The 15,259-nt window shown below is 44.1% G+C and overlaps 1 protein-coding gene across 1 annotated transcript in view; it reads left to right on the top strand.

Annotated features, from left to right (window-relative positions):
* The window catches only part of ctr9 (CTR9 homolog, Paf1/RNA polymerase II complex component), a 103,898-nt gene extending 94,020 nt beyond the window's left edge, over positions 1–9,878 (top strand). The window contains exons 22-25 of the mRNA XM_072272909.1: positions 1,989–2,146; positions 4,693–4,795; positions 6,205–6,314; positions 9,094–9,878. Of these exons, the coding sequence (XP_072129010.1) occupies positions 1,989–2,146; positions 4,693–4,795; positions 6,205–6,314; positions 9,094–9,493 (771 nt within the window). The 3' untranslated portion in view covers positions 9,494–9,878. The remainder of the gene's footprint in view (positions 1–1,988; positions 2,147–4,692; positions 4,796–6,204; positions 6,315–9,093) is intronic.
* The last annotated feature ends 5,381 nt before the right edge of the window (positions 9,879–15,259 follow it).

Here is a 15,259-nt window from a genome sequence, read left to right as displayed (position 1 = left end):
CCACCAAAGTGGATAACTTCACATTTATCCACATTAAATTGCATCTGCCATGAATTTGCCCACTCACCCAACCTATCCAAGTCACCCTGCATCCTCTTAGCATCCTCCTCACAGCTAACACTGCCACCCAGCTTTGTGTCATCTGCAAACTTGGAGATGCTGCATTTAATTCCCTCATCCAAGTCATTAATATATATTGTAAACAACTGAGGTCCCAGCACTGAGCCTTGCGGTACCCCACTAGTCACCGCCTGCCATTCTGAAAAGGTCCCGTTTATTCCCACTCTTTGCTTCCTGTCTGCTAACCAACACTCCACCCACACCAATACCTTACCCGCAATACCGTGTGCTTTAAGTTTGCACACTAATCTCCTGTGTGGGACCTTGTCAAAAGCCTTCTGAAAATCCAAATATACCACATCCACTGGTTCTCCCCTATCTACTCTACTAGTTACATCCTCAAAAAATTCTATGAGATTCGTCAGACATGATTTTCCTTTCACAAATCCATGCTGACTTTGTCCGATCATTTCACCGCTTTCCAAATGTGCTGTTATCACATCCTTGATAACTGACTCCAGCAGTTTCCCCACCACCGACGTTAGGCTAACCGGTCTATAATTCCCCGGTTTCTCTCTCCCTCCTTTTTTAAAAAGTGAAGTTACACCTTCCTAGGTACTGTGATCCTTGCCTACCCTGGCATTGAAATCTACCAAGATGAGCAACTTGTCTGCCCTAGGGACATTATCAGTTACTTCAGCCAGTTCCTGATGGAAGGACTCCTTGTCTTCATCAGAATGTGCCATGGCTGGTGCATCCACCTTGATCAAACTCAGGAAACGATCCTTTCCGATGGGAACACGGAGTCGCATGATCCTTTAAGATATCCCTATTGGAAGTGTTGGCAATTTGCTAGCAATCTTGTTGGAAATAGCAAAGGGCACACCTGCATTTCCCCTTTCGTTGAAGAGACATAACCTACAAAGTAACAAAGGCATGCTCACCTCCTTGACTCAGCTAACCACGATCCTTCTACTAGACCTAGTCTAGTAGTATACCGATAGAACATCACCTTTATGGCCAGGTTAGACCTGCCAGAGAACGAATCTCCGCCGTACTTCGCTGGCGTTCGGCCTGCCTCACTCCTACGCCACGGTGAGGCGCCAAGGTAGGATTTTGTAGCAGTGACACTGGCCGAACGCCAGCGAAGTACGGCGGAGATTCATTCTCTGGCAGGTCTAACCTGGCCGTGAAGGTGATGTTCCATCGGTATACTACTAGACTAGATCTAGTAGTAGGATCGTGGCTAGCTAAGTCAAGGAGGTAATGTTGCGGGTATTTACAGTAAGTACAAAGAAACATCAATGAAAGATCACATACAACAATAATAAACTGCAAATACAAAAAAAAATAAATAGATAAATAAGCAAGCATGCAAGCAAAAAATATCAAGTACATGAGATGAAGATACCTTGAAAATGAATCCATAGGATTTGGGAACGTTCCAGTGATAGGGCGAGTTAAGTTGAAGGAAGTTATCCCCTCTAGTTGAGGGGTAATAACTGTTCCTGAACCTGGTGGTTGGGTCCTGGGGCTCCTGTGCCACGTTTCTGATGGCAACAGTGAGAAGAGTGCATGATCTGGATGGTGGGATCCCTGATGATGGATGCTGCTTTCCTGCAACAGTGTACCATGCAGATGCGCTCAGTGCTTGGGAGGGCTTTACCTGTGATGAACTGGCTGTATCCACTTTTTGTAGGATTTTCCATTCAAGGGCATTGGTGTTTCCATACTAGACTGTGATGCAGCCAGTCAGTGTATGCTCCACCACACATCTATAGAGGTTTGTCAAAGTTGAGTGCATCTCTGCAGTTATACATATTTTCATTAAGATGTTTCTCATATCCATTTTAATGTTTTTATTATTTTACGATCCTGGTGCATTTTTGTTCTCTGGTCTGAATAAATGTTTTTTCTTTGATAAACAGCGTGCGAAGAAAGGAGAGTTTGATGAATTTGTGAATGATGATTCTGATGAAGATTTGCCTCTGCCCAAGAAGAAGAGGAAGCAGAGAGCAAGTGGTAGTGAACCTGAGGGTAGGGACGAGGACGGTGATCGCAAGCAAAAAAAGAAGAAAAGGAGACGGTATGTAGCAGCACAAACCTGAGGGTTTGTGCACATTACAAAGTAGTCAGCATACAATATGTTTACTGAGAGATCTTGTGTCCAATATTGAAGAAAATAAATGAGGATAGCACATTCAATATGATTGACTTATACCTTAGAATAGTACAAAGATGAGCTTTCTTTGTCACATGTCTTTCATTTGTCACAAAACATACAGTGAAATGCACCATTTATGTCAAATCTAATCAGGGAGTATTTTGGTGGGCAGCCTCCAAGTGTCATTCTGTATCAGGCACCAACATAGCATGCCCACAACTTGCTAACTCTAAGCTCTATGTCTTTGGACTGTGGAAGGGAACCAGAACACCTGGAGAAAACCCAGACAGTGGTGACAATTGAACCCTGATCTTACAGCCGGTGCATTAACTGCTACATTAGGGGTATATTAGGTGGGCACATGGACAATAGAAAAATGGAGGGCTATCTAGGGAAGTGTTAGAATGATCTCAGGGTAGGTTAAGGGATCAGCACAACGTTGTGGGCCAAAAGGCCTGTACTGTGCTACAATGCTGTCTGTTCCACAAGAATACTAAAATTGATGGTCTGCATCCTAGAGTGCTTAAGGAAGTAGCCCAAGAAATAGTGGATGCATTAGTGATAATTTTTCAAAACTCGTTAGATTCTGGACTAGTTCCTGAGGATTGGAGGGTGGCTAATGTAACTCCACTTTTTAAAAAAGGAGGGAGAGAGAACCCGGGGAATTATAGACCGGTTAGCCTAACGTCGGTGGTGGGGAAACTGCTGGAGTCAGTTATCAAGGATGTGATAACAGCACATTTGGAAAGCGGTGAAATGATCGGACAAAGTCAGCATGGATTTGTGAAAGGAAAATCATGTCTGACGAATCTCATAGAATTTTTTGAGGATGTAACTAGTAGAGTGGATAGGGGAGAACCAGTGGATGTGGTATATTTGGATTTTCAGAAGGCTTTTGACAAGGTCCCACACAGGAGATTAGTGTGCAAACTTAAAGCACACGGTATTGGGGGTAAGGTATTGGTGTGGGTGGAGAATTGGTTAGCAGACAGGAAGCAAAGAGTGGGAATAAACGGGACCTTTTCAGAATGGCAGGCGGTGACTAGTGGGGTACCGCAAGGCTCAGTGCTGGGACCCCAGTTGTTTACAATATATATTAATGACTTGGATGAGGGAATTAAATGCAGCATCTCCAAGTTTGCAGATGACACAAAGCTGGGTGGCAGTGTTAGCTGTGAGGAGAATGCTAAGAGGATGCAGAGTGACTTGGATAGGTTGGGTGAGTGGGCAAATTCATGGCAGATGCAATTTAATGTGGATAAATGTGAAGTTATCCACTTTGGTGGCAAAAATAGGAAAACAGATTATTATCTGAATGGTGACCGATTAGGAAAAGGGAAGGTGCAACGAGACCTGGGTGTCATTATACACCAGTCATTGAAAGTGGGCATGCAGGTACAGCAGGCGATGAAAAAGGCGAATGGTATGCTGGCATTTATAGCGAGAGGATTGGAGTACAGGAGCAGGGAGGTACTACTGCAGTTGTACAAGGCCTTGGTGAGACCACACCTGGAGTATTGTGTGCAGTTTTGGTCCCCTAATCTGAGGAAAGACATCCTTGCCATAGAGGGAGTACAAAGAAGGTTCACCAGATTGATTCCTGGGATGGCAGGACTTTCATATGAAGAAAGACTGGATGAACTGGGCTTGTACTCGTTGGAATTTAGAAGATTGAGGGGGGATCTGATTGAAACGTATAAGACCCTAAAGGGATTGGACAGACTAGATGCAGGAAGATTGTTCCCGATGTTGGGGAAGTCCAGAACGAGGGGCCACAGTTTGAGGATAGAGGGGAAGCCTTTTAGGACTGAGATTAGGAAAAACTTCTTCACACAGAGAGTGATGAATCTGTGGAATTCTCTGCCACAGGAAACAGTTGAGGCCAGTTCATTGGCTATATTTAAGAGGGAGTTAGATATGGCCCTTGTGGCTACGGGGGTCAGGGGGTATGGAGGGAAGGCTGGGGCGGTGTTCTGAGTTGGATGATCAGCCATGATCATAATAAATGGCGGTGCAGGCTCGAAGGGCCGAATGGCCTACTCCTGCACCTATTTTCTATGGTTCTATGAAAGCTGAGTAAGGGAAAATGTGGAGCAGCCTGGTTGGGGTGACGAGTTTATCCGGAGGCTTTGCATATTTATTTATTTGTTTATTGAGATACAGTGCGGAACTGGCCCTTTGAGCCACGCTGCTGAGCAATCACAGGACATTTTACAGTGACCAGTTAACCTACCAGTCGGTACATCTGTACTGTGGGAGGGAACTGGAGCACCCGGAGGAAACCCACACGGTTGCAGGGAGAATGTACAAACTCCATTCAGACAGTGGCAGGAATTGAACCTGGGTCATCTGTACTGTAAAGAGTTATACACTATAGTTACTGCATTTCAGCAAGGTGGTAACGTAATACTGTTTTACTTCACCCTGACCAACCACCCTCTCCCTCCCTCCTCACCCTCCATCTGCAGACCCCAGAAACCTGCTGAAGATGGCAGTGATGATGAGGAACCAGCCTCCCGACCGAAGAAACCACGCCGGCCAAAAACAGTCGAACGCAAAAAGAAAGAGAAGGTTTGTTTCTGTTGCATGGATGTGTGATTGCTGACCCATGGTCCATTCTGTTAAACTCAACTTTTTTTCTTCCTTTTCACTTAGATTCAGTGAAAACCTTTTGTTTACATGCCATCAAGACCATAAGATGTAGGAACAGAAGTAGACTATTTGGCCCATCATGTCTTCTCCACCATTCCACCATGGCTGATTTATTAACCCTCTCAAGCCCATTCTCCTGCCTTCTCCCTGTAACTTTTGACACCCTGACTAACCAAGAACCTATCAAACTCTGCTTTAAATATATCTAATGGCTTGGCCTCCACAGCTGTCTGAGGCAATGAATTCCACAGATTCACCAGCCTCTGGCTGAAGAAATTCCTCCATCTCTGTTCTAAATGGACGTCTCGCTATTCTGAGGCTGTACTCTCTGGTCCTAGACTCCCCCACTATGGGAAGCATCCTCTCCACATCCACTCTATCTCAGCCTTTCAATATTTGATAGCTTTCAATGAAATCCCTCTCTTATTCTTCTAATCTCCAGCATACAGGTCCAGAGCCATCAAGCACTCCTATTAAGGCAATAACAAGGAAAACAGAGTGTAGAAAATAGTGTTACTGTTGGAGAGTGCAGTGTACGTAGACAAATAAATGTGCAAGCTGGGTGGGAAAAACAAGAGTTTACTTTTTAGCATATGAAAGGTTTGTTCAAGAGTCTGATATCAGCAGGATAAAAAATATCCAAGTCCTGTAGGGGATTGGTTTTATTTTTAAAATTATGACAGGGTGATAGATAAGATCAAGATGGGAACATTACTGGTTGGTGAAACCAGAACTAAGGGACAGAGCCGTAAGATTCAGGGGAATAAATTTAGGATGGAGATGAGAAACTGCTTTTCCCAAAGAGGAGTGAATCTGTGGAATTCTCTGCCCAAGGAAGCAGTAGAGGCCACCTCATTAAATTCTTCAAAGCTCTTGGGTCTTCTGCAACAACTACCCTCAAAAGATAATTGTCAGGTCAGCTTTTTTGAACTACGCTCTTTAACGATGAGGGACGCAGACTCGGTTGACACTTTTAAACACCAGCTCAAAACTGATTTATTTAACCGTGCTTTTAACTAGCATCCCATTGTCCCACTTAGCCCACTTTGAACTACATCATTTGTATGAAGAGTGCTCTATAGATAAGTTATTACTATTATTAAATATAGAATTGAAGGCACAGATAGATTTATCGCAGGGGAATGAAAGGGTTGTGGGGAAAGGCAGGTATCTGGAGCTGAGTCCACAGCCAGACCTGCCACGTTCTTATTAAATGGTGGAGTAGGTTCAACAAGCCAGATGGCTGACTTCTGTTGCGAGTTCTACATGGTTTATTTAACTGAGGTATTGTGTGATGGATTATGTGAGGTTTTTTTTTTTCCCTGTAGCTCAAACCTGAACGACTCCCGCCTTCCATGAAGGGTAAAATCAAGTCGAAGGCCATCATTTCATCCAGTGACGACTCTTCTGATGAGGGGACACTGAAGATAGCAGAAGGGTAAGCCACATCTCTAACTCAGTGTTAGTTGTCTGTTGTATCCAACTATGACAGGAAACCTATGCAGGAGAATTTATTAAGTGGGAAAGCCGTTACACTGGGACAGTTCCACTCTCTTGACCTCAGAAGCCCAGATCCATTGGTATGAGTAGTCATCACTAGCTGGGGACTTCCCTGGTTGCAGGGGATGACCATGAGTACTTCTATGCCTCGTCATGCCTTTCACTTTCCATTGAATGTTGCAGAACCACTTTCCTGGCCGATGGATCTCACTAAATCTCATGCTGGAGCTGACTTCAAATGCTAGGACAGGGATGTTCCTATCTCACCAGGGTAGGAGCCGCTTGCTATCCTCATTTGATTTAGTCCGCCTATTGAAGCAGTGTGCTGGGGTGTGGCTGATGTCCTATGCATACAGCTGCTTGAAGCCTCAGTGAGAGCGGAGTGTTCGGTGGGATCTAAAGGTGAGTGAGAAGCCCCAAATGGACACAGCAAGCCCCTTCACCATAAGTGCTACCTCACACTGGACACCTCACATACCCTGTAACTCAGTAATGCCTACCTTTCAGTTTATAGCTCAGGTCTACATGCATCAATATTTGTAGTTTTAATAAATTGTATTCAGGGAGAGCAGGGGTGTGGGAGCAACAGCTGTAGGATTCATATGGGAAGGATTTCATTATTTCTGATACCGGGTTTTGATTACCTGGGTTAAGGAGAGCCCTAATCAGAATCATGTTTAATATTACTGGCATATGTTATGAAATTTGTTGTTTTGCAGCTGCAGAACAAATGAAATACATAGTAATAAAAACTATTCGTTACAATAAGTATATATAGAAACATAGAAAATAGGTGCAGGAGTAGGCCATTCGGCCCTTCGAGCCTGCACCGCCATTTATTATGATCATGGCTGATCATCCAACTCAGAACACTGCCCCAGCCTTCCCTCCATACCCCCTGACCCCCGTAGCCACAAGGGCCATATCTAACTCCCTCTTAAATATAGCCAATGAACTGGCCTCAACTGTTTCCTGTGGCAGAGAATTCCACAGATTCACCACTCTCTGTGTGAAGAAGTTTTTCCTAATCTCAGTCCTAAAAGGCTTCCCCTCTGTCCTCAAACTGTGACCCCTCGTTCTGGACTTCCCCAACATCGGGAACAATCTTCCTGCATCTAGCCTGTCCAATCCCTTTAGGATCTTATACGTTTCAATCAGATCCCCCCTCAATCTTCTAAATTCCAACGAGTACAAGCCCAGTTCATCCATTCTTTCTTCATATGAAAGTCCTGCCATCCCAGGAATCAATCTGGTGAACCTTCTCTGTACTCCCTCTATGGCAAGGATGTCTTTCCTCAGATTAGGGGACCAAAACTGCACACAATACTCCAGGTGCGGTCTCACCAAGGCCTTGTACAACTGCAGTAGTACCTCCCTGCTCCTGTACTCCAATCCTCTCGCTATAAATGCCAGCATACCATTCGCCTTTTTCACCGCCTGCTGTACCTGCATGCCCACTTTCAATGACTGGTGGATAATGACACCCAGGTCACGTTGCACCTCCCCTTTTCCTAATCGGCCACCATTCAGATAATAATCTGTTTTCCTATTTTTGCCACCAAAGTGGATAACTTCACATTTATCCACATTAAATTGCATCTGCCATGAATTTGCCCACTCACCCAACCTATCCAAGTCACCCTGCATCCTCTTAGCATCCTCCTCACAGCTAACACTGCCACCCAGCTTCGTGTCATCCGCAAACTTGGAGATGCTGCATTTAATTCCCTCATCCAAGTCATTAATATATATTGTAAACAACTGGGGTCCCAGCACTGAGCCTTGCGGTACCCCACTAGTCACCGCCTGCCATTCTGAAAAGGTCCCGTTTATTCCCACTCTTTGCCTCCTGTCTGCTAACCAACTCTCCACCCACACCAATACCTTACCCCCAATACCGTGTGCTTTAAGTTTGCACACTAATCTCCTGTGTGGGACCTTGTCAAAAGCCTTCTGAAAATCCAAATATACCACATCCACTGGTTCTCCCCTATCCATTCTACTAGTTACATCCTCAAAAAATTCTATGAGATTCGTCAGACATGATTTTCCTTTCACAAATCCATGCTGACTTTGTCCGATCATTTCACCACTTTCCAAATGTGCTGTTATCACATCTTTGATAACTGACTCCAGCAGTTTCCCCACCACCGACGTTAGGCTAACCGGTCTATAATTCCCCGGTTTCTCTCTCCCTCCTTTTTTAAAAAGTGGGGTTACATTAGCCACCCTCCAATCCTCAGGAACTAGTCCAGAATCTAACGAGTTTTGAAAAATTATCACTAATGCATCCACTATTTCTTGGGCTACTTCCTTAAGCACCCTGGGATGCAGACCATATATATGTATATAAAAAGAATTAAATAAGTGGTGCAAGAAAAAAAAGGGAAAAAGACTGAGGTAATGTCAATGGGTTCATTGTCCATTCAGAAATCTGATGGTTGAGGGGAAGAGATGTTCCTGAAATGTTGGGTGTGTGTCTTCAGGCTCCTGTATCACCTCCTTGTAGCAATGAGAAGGGAGTCTTGGGGGAAAGTGTAAATGGGCAAGTATGAACTGACTTCAGCATCAATACAGGCCTGAGCCTGGAGTCAATGGGAGAGGAGGTGTAGTATGTGAACAGGTGAGTGAGCATTTCAGCGCAGTAGTCCCCTGTGCATTGTGTGCGTGAGCAGAGATCAGAGCTGCAGCGTAACCCACCCGATTCACTCTTCCAGGAATGCTCGGGACAGCGGCTCAGACGAGGACCAGGCAACTGACACCCGCAGGAAGCGGCTGGTGTCTGACAGCGAGTCGGAGGATGGGCGAAACCAGGAGAGGTCAGGGAACGAGGGGGGCAGCAGCCCAGGCTCGAGGAGCGGGCAGTCAGCTGCCGGCTCTGACAGCGAACCATCGGCAAGTGGGCAGGCAGCATCCGACCATTCGGGCAGCTCGGGAGAGGAAGATCACGGCGAGTCTCGCCCCACCTCACGAGCCTCCAACGACTCCGGCCGGCAGGATTCTTACGAGGAAGGGTCAGTCCAGGGGTTGCCTGCTGAATCAGACCAGGAATCCAATCAGGGAGATGGTCGCCATACGTCCGTGTCACCGTCACAATCAGACGATGACAGTGACTGAGTCAGGCTCATTCTGAAATGTGGACTCAGTTTCTTCTGGATGAATGTTGAAGCTTAGAAAAGAAATGGTTTACTTTATAAAAAGCTGTGAAGCCTGCCTTTCTTGACCTTGAGCGAGGACTGTGCTGTAAACTCAGCAAACTGTTCGTTGCTGTGTTTCGTATTTAAGATAACACAGGGCTTAATGGCAGTTGCCTGCTGTTACTGTCATAAAATGCTCGGAGAATCAGGCAAGCTGCTACCAGCTAGTTTGTGAAATAAAGAGCAAATATTTTAGAGATGGGAACTATAGAGATGCAAAAATGTGACCTATGATTTTTTTTGGAAAATTCTTGTAAACGAAGAGAAACTTACACTGTTTGTTTAATAAATGTCTAAAAAGAAAAGCGTCTGTGGAATGAGTTGGGTTGTTGTGTATTCAGAAGTAGAAGTCAGTGTGTGTGTGTGTATGTGTGGAGTGATTCATACTGAACTGTATAAACACAGCCAACCTGGTCCCAACATGAAAAACGTTCACAATTCAAAGTAAAGTTATCACACTACATAAATAAATGTCACCACATCCAACCCTGACATTCATTTTCTTGCAGGCATTCACAGTAAGTACAAAGAAACAAAAAACAATAATAAATCAGTTATCAAGAACACGAGAAGAAGAGACCTTGAAAATGAGCCCATAAGTTGTGGGAACGGTTCAGTGTTGTGGTGAGTGAAGTTATCTGCCCTGGATCAAGACTCTGATGGTTGAGGGGTAATAACTGTTCCTGAACCTGGTGATATGAGTCATGAAGCTCCTGTACCTTCTTCCTGATGGCTGCAGTGGGAAGAGAGCATGGCCTGGATGGAGGGTGGGGGTGGTCACTGATGGATGCTGCTTTCCTGTGACACTGCTCTGGAGAGGGCTTTACTCATGGTGGACTGTGCTGTATTCACTACTTCATATCAGATTTTGTTATGAAATGTCTTATACAAAGCTCTTTAAAACACTGGTTAGACCACATTTGGAATATTGTGTTTGGTTCTGGTCGCTTCAGTATAAGAAGGATATAGAACAGTGTTTCCCAACCTGTTTTAGCCCAATGCCCCCCCTAAAACACACTCATTCTTGCCAACTCCCCCTTCAGGCACAATATACTTTCCAGCACCCCCATAGTGTAAAATCATGTCTACCCTATGCCAACATGAGAAAAATGTGACTTCATGCTCTCAGATCCAGGCAGCATCCTGATAAATCTCCTCTGCACCCTCTCTGAAGTTTTCACATCTTTCCTAACGTGAGGCGACCAGAATTGAACACAATATTCCATGTGGTCAAACCAGGGTTTTATAAAGCTGCAACATTACCTCGCGGCTCTTGAACTCTGACTAATGAATGCCAACAGACCATACGCCTTCTTAACCACCCTATCAACTTGAGCAGCAACTTTTGAGGGATCAATGGATATGGACCCCAAGATTCCTCTGTCCCTCCACACTGCTAAGAATGCTGCCACTAACCTTGTACTCTACCTTCAAATTTTACCTTCCAAGGTGGGTTGAACTCCATCTGCCACTTCTCAGCCCACCTCTGTCCATTGTAACCTATGACAGCTTTCTACACTCCACAAAACCACCAAACTTTATGTCATATGCAAACTTACTAACCCACCACTTCCTCATCCAAGTCACTTATAAAATGACTTGTAGAGGGAATAACTTTCTTTTTCATTTCATTAGTAGTGCAATAAATTTCAAAATCTCCCAAATTTTACAAAGGGAACAATGATTTGGAGGCCCCTCTGTTGGTCAGGGTCGACCATAGATATTACCATAAGACATAGGAGTGCAATTAGGCCATTTGGCCCATCAATTCTGCTCTGTCATTCAATCATGGTTGATCCTTTTTCCCCTCCTCAGCCCCACTCCCCAGCCTTCCCCTGTAACCTTTCATGCTGTGGCCAATTAAGAACCTAGCAATCTCCGCCAACAACTTGGCTTCCACAGCTACCTGTGGTAATAAAATTCCACAAATTCACCACCCAATGGCTAAAGAAATTTCTCCACATCTCTGTTTTAAATGGACACCCCTCAATCCTAAGGCTGTGACCTCTTGTCCTAGACTCCCCCATTATGGGAAACACCCTTTCCACATCTACTCTGTCTATACCTTACAACATTTGAAAAATTTCAATGAGAGCCCCCTCATCCTTCTGAATCCCAGCAAGTACAAGCCCAGAGTCATCAAACATTCCTCATATGATAACCCTTTCATTCCTATATTCCTACTGTGAACATACTCTGAACCCCTTCCAATGCCAGCGCATATTTTCTTCGATAAGGAGCCCAAAACCGTTCACAATACTTAAGGTGAGGTCTCACCAGTGCCCTATAAAGCCTCAGCATCACATCCCTGCTCTTATATTCTAGACCTTTTGAAATGAATGCTCACATCGCATTTTCCTTCCTCACCACGGACTCTTAACTGCAAGTTAATCTTTAGGGTGTTCTGCACAAGGACTCCCAAGTTCTTTACATCTCAGATTGTTGGATTTTCTCCCCATTTAGAAAATAGTCTGCACATTTATTTCTACTACCAAAGTGCACGACCAAGCATTTTCCAACATTGTATTTCATTTCCCACTTGTTTTAATCCATTCTCCTAATCCGTCTAAGTCCTTCTGCATCCTACCTGTTTCCTCAACACTACCTGCAACTCCACCAATCTTCATATCATCTGCAAACCTGGCAACAAAGCCATATGTTCCATCATCCAAATCATTTATATACAGCATTAAAAAAAGCAGTCCCAACAAACCCTGTTTAACACCACTAGTCACTGGCAGCCAACCAGAAAAGGATCCTTTTATTCCCACCCACTGCCACCTCAAATGCTCAAAGCATGCCAGTAACTTTCCTGTAATACTGTGGGCTCTTAACTTGGTAAGCAGCTTCACGTGTGGCACCTTGTCAAAGGCCTTCTCGAAATCCATAGAAACCATAGAAAAACTACAGCACAGAAACAGGCCTTTTGGCCCTTCTTGGCTGTGCCAAACCATTTTCTGCCTAGTCCCACTGACCTGCACACAGACCATATCCCTCCATACACCTCCCATCCATGTATCTGTCCAATTTATTCTTAAATGTTAAAAAAGAACCCGCATTTACCACCTCGTCTGGCAGCTCATTCCATACTCCCACCACTCTCTGTGTGAAGAAGCCCCCCATGTTCCCTTTAAACTTTTCCCCCCTCACCCTTAACCCATGTCCTCTGGATTTTTTCTCCCCTTGCCTCAGTGGAAAAAGCCTGCTTGCATTCACTGTATCTATACCCATCATAATTTTATATTTATCTATCAAATCTCCCCTCATTCTTCTACGCTCCAGGGAATAAAGTCCTAACCTATTCAACCTTTCTCTGTAACTGAGTTTCTCAAGTCCCGGCAACATCCTTGTAAACCTTCTCTGCACTCTTTCAACCTTATTTATATCCTTCCTGTAATTTGGTGACCAAAACTGAACACAATACTCCAGATTCGGCCTCACCAATGCCTTATACAACCTCATCATAACATTCCAGCTCTTATACTCAATACTTTGATTAATAAAGGCCAATGTACCAAATGCACAACATCCACTGAATCCCCTTTATCTATCCTACTTGTAATCTCTTCAAAGAATTCCAACATGTTCATCAGGCAAGATTTTCCCTGAAAGAAACCATGTTGACTTTGTCCTGTCTTGCCCTGTGTCACCAAGTACTCCATAACCTCATCCTTAACAATTTACTCAAGCATCTTCTCTACCACTGAGGTCAGGCTAACTGGTCTATAATTTCCTTTCTGCTGCCTTCCTCCTTTCTTAAAGAGTGGAGTGGCATTTGCAATTTTCCAATCCTCCGGAGCCATGCCAGATCCAATTATTCCTGAAAGATCATTACTAATGCCTCTACAATCTCTACCGCTACTTCTTTCAGAGCCCTAGGGTACAATTTATTTAGTCTGGGTGATATATGCATCTTTAGGTCTTTCAGCTTTTTGAGCAGCTTCTCCCTTGTAATAGTAACTGCACTCACTTCTCTTCCCTCACACACTACAACATCTGGCACACTGTGAGTGTCTTCCACAGTGAAGACTGATGCAAATACTGATTGAGTTCATCTGCCATCTCCTTGTCCCCCATTATTATTTCTCCGGTGTCATTTTCTAGCAGTCCTATATCCACTCTCATCTTTCTTCTATTTTTATATACTTGAAAAGGTTTTTTTTATCCACCTTGATTTGTTTGCTAGCTTTCTTTCATATTTCACCTTTTCCCTGCTAATGATTCTTTTGGTTGCATTCTGAAAGCTTTTAAAAGCTTCCCAATCCTTTATCTTCCTGCTAATCTTTGCTTTGTTGTATGCCCTCTCATTTGTTTTTACATTAGTGAAGACTTCCCTTGTCAGCCACGGTTGTACTAATTTGCCATTTGAGTATTTCTTCATTTTTGGAATACATCTATCCTACAGCTTTCTCATTTTTTTCCAGAAACTCATTGCTGCTCTGCTGTCATTCCTGCCAGCATCTCCTTCCAATTTAATTTGGCCAACTCCTCTCTCATACCACTGTCACTTCCTTTACTCCACTGAAATAATGCTACATCAGATTATACTTTCTCCCTATCAAATTACAAGTTGAACTCAATCATAATGTGATCACAGTCTCCTAAGGGTTCCTTTACCTTAAGCTCCCTAATTCCCCCGGTTCATTACATAACACTCAATCCACTATAACTGATCCCCAAGTAGGTGCAATGACAAACTGCTCTAAAAAGCCATCTCATGGGCATTCAACAAATTCACTCTCTTGAGATCCATTACCAACCTTAATTTCCCAATCTACCTACATGTTAAAATCTCCCATGACCATCATAACATTGCTCTTTTGACAGTCCTTTTCTATTTCCAGTTGTAGTCTACAACCCATCTATTGTTTGGAGGCATAGATATAACTGCCATCAGGGTCCTTTTATTCTTGCAGTTTTGTAACTCAACCCACAAGGACTCAGCATCTTCTGATCCTATGTCACATCTTTCTACTGATTTGATGCCATTCTTTACCAGCAGAGCCACGCCAGCCCCTCTGCCTATCTTCCCATCTTCCTATCCCTCTAATACAATGTGTAACCTTGGATATTCAGCTCCCACCTACAGCCATCCTTCAGCCACGATTCAGTGATGGCCACAACATCATACCTGACAATTTGTAATAGTGCAACAAGATCATCCACCTTATTTTTTATACTCCTTGCATTGAGATAGAACACTTTGAGTACTGTATTTGCTACCTTTTTTGATTCTGCATCCCTAATGCACTGATACTCACCCTGCTGGCTGCAATGATGTCCTATCATCTGCCTGCCCTTCCTGACAGTCTGACTGCAGGCTATCTTTGCTTTTTTAACCATCCGTCCTATCCTGAGCCCCTTCATTCCAGTTCCTGTCCTCCTGACAAACAAGTTTAAACCCTCCCCAACAGCTCTAACAAACCTGCCTTGAGAATATTGGTTCCCCTCAGGTTCAGGTCATATCTCCCCCAGAAGAGATCCCAATGATCCAAGAACCTGAAGCCCTGCTTCCTGCACTAGATCTCAGCCATACATTCATCTGCTAAATCATCCTGTTTCTACCCTCACTGGCAAGTGGCACAGGTGGCAATCCAGAAATTACTACCCTGCAGGTCCTGCTTCTCAGCTTTCTGCCTAGCACTCTGAATTCTCTTTTCAGGATCTCTTTGCTTTTTCCTGTGTC

Source organism: Mobula birostris, chromosome 11 (genome assembly GCF_030028105.1).
Source record: "Mobula birostris isolate sMobBir1 chromosome 11, sMobBir1.hap1, whole genome shotgun sequence".
Lineage (NCBI taxonomy): Eukaryota > Metazoa > Chordata > Chondrichthyes > Myliobatiformes > Myliobatidae > Mobula > Mobula birostris.
Note: the sequence above shows the minus strand (reverse complement) of the source record. Positions and strands in the feature narration are given on the sequence as shown.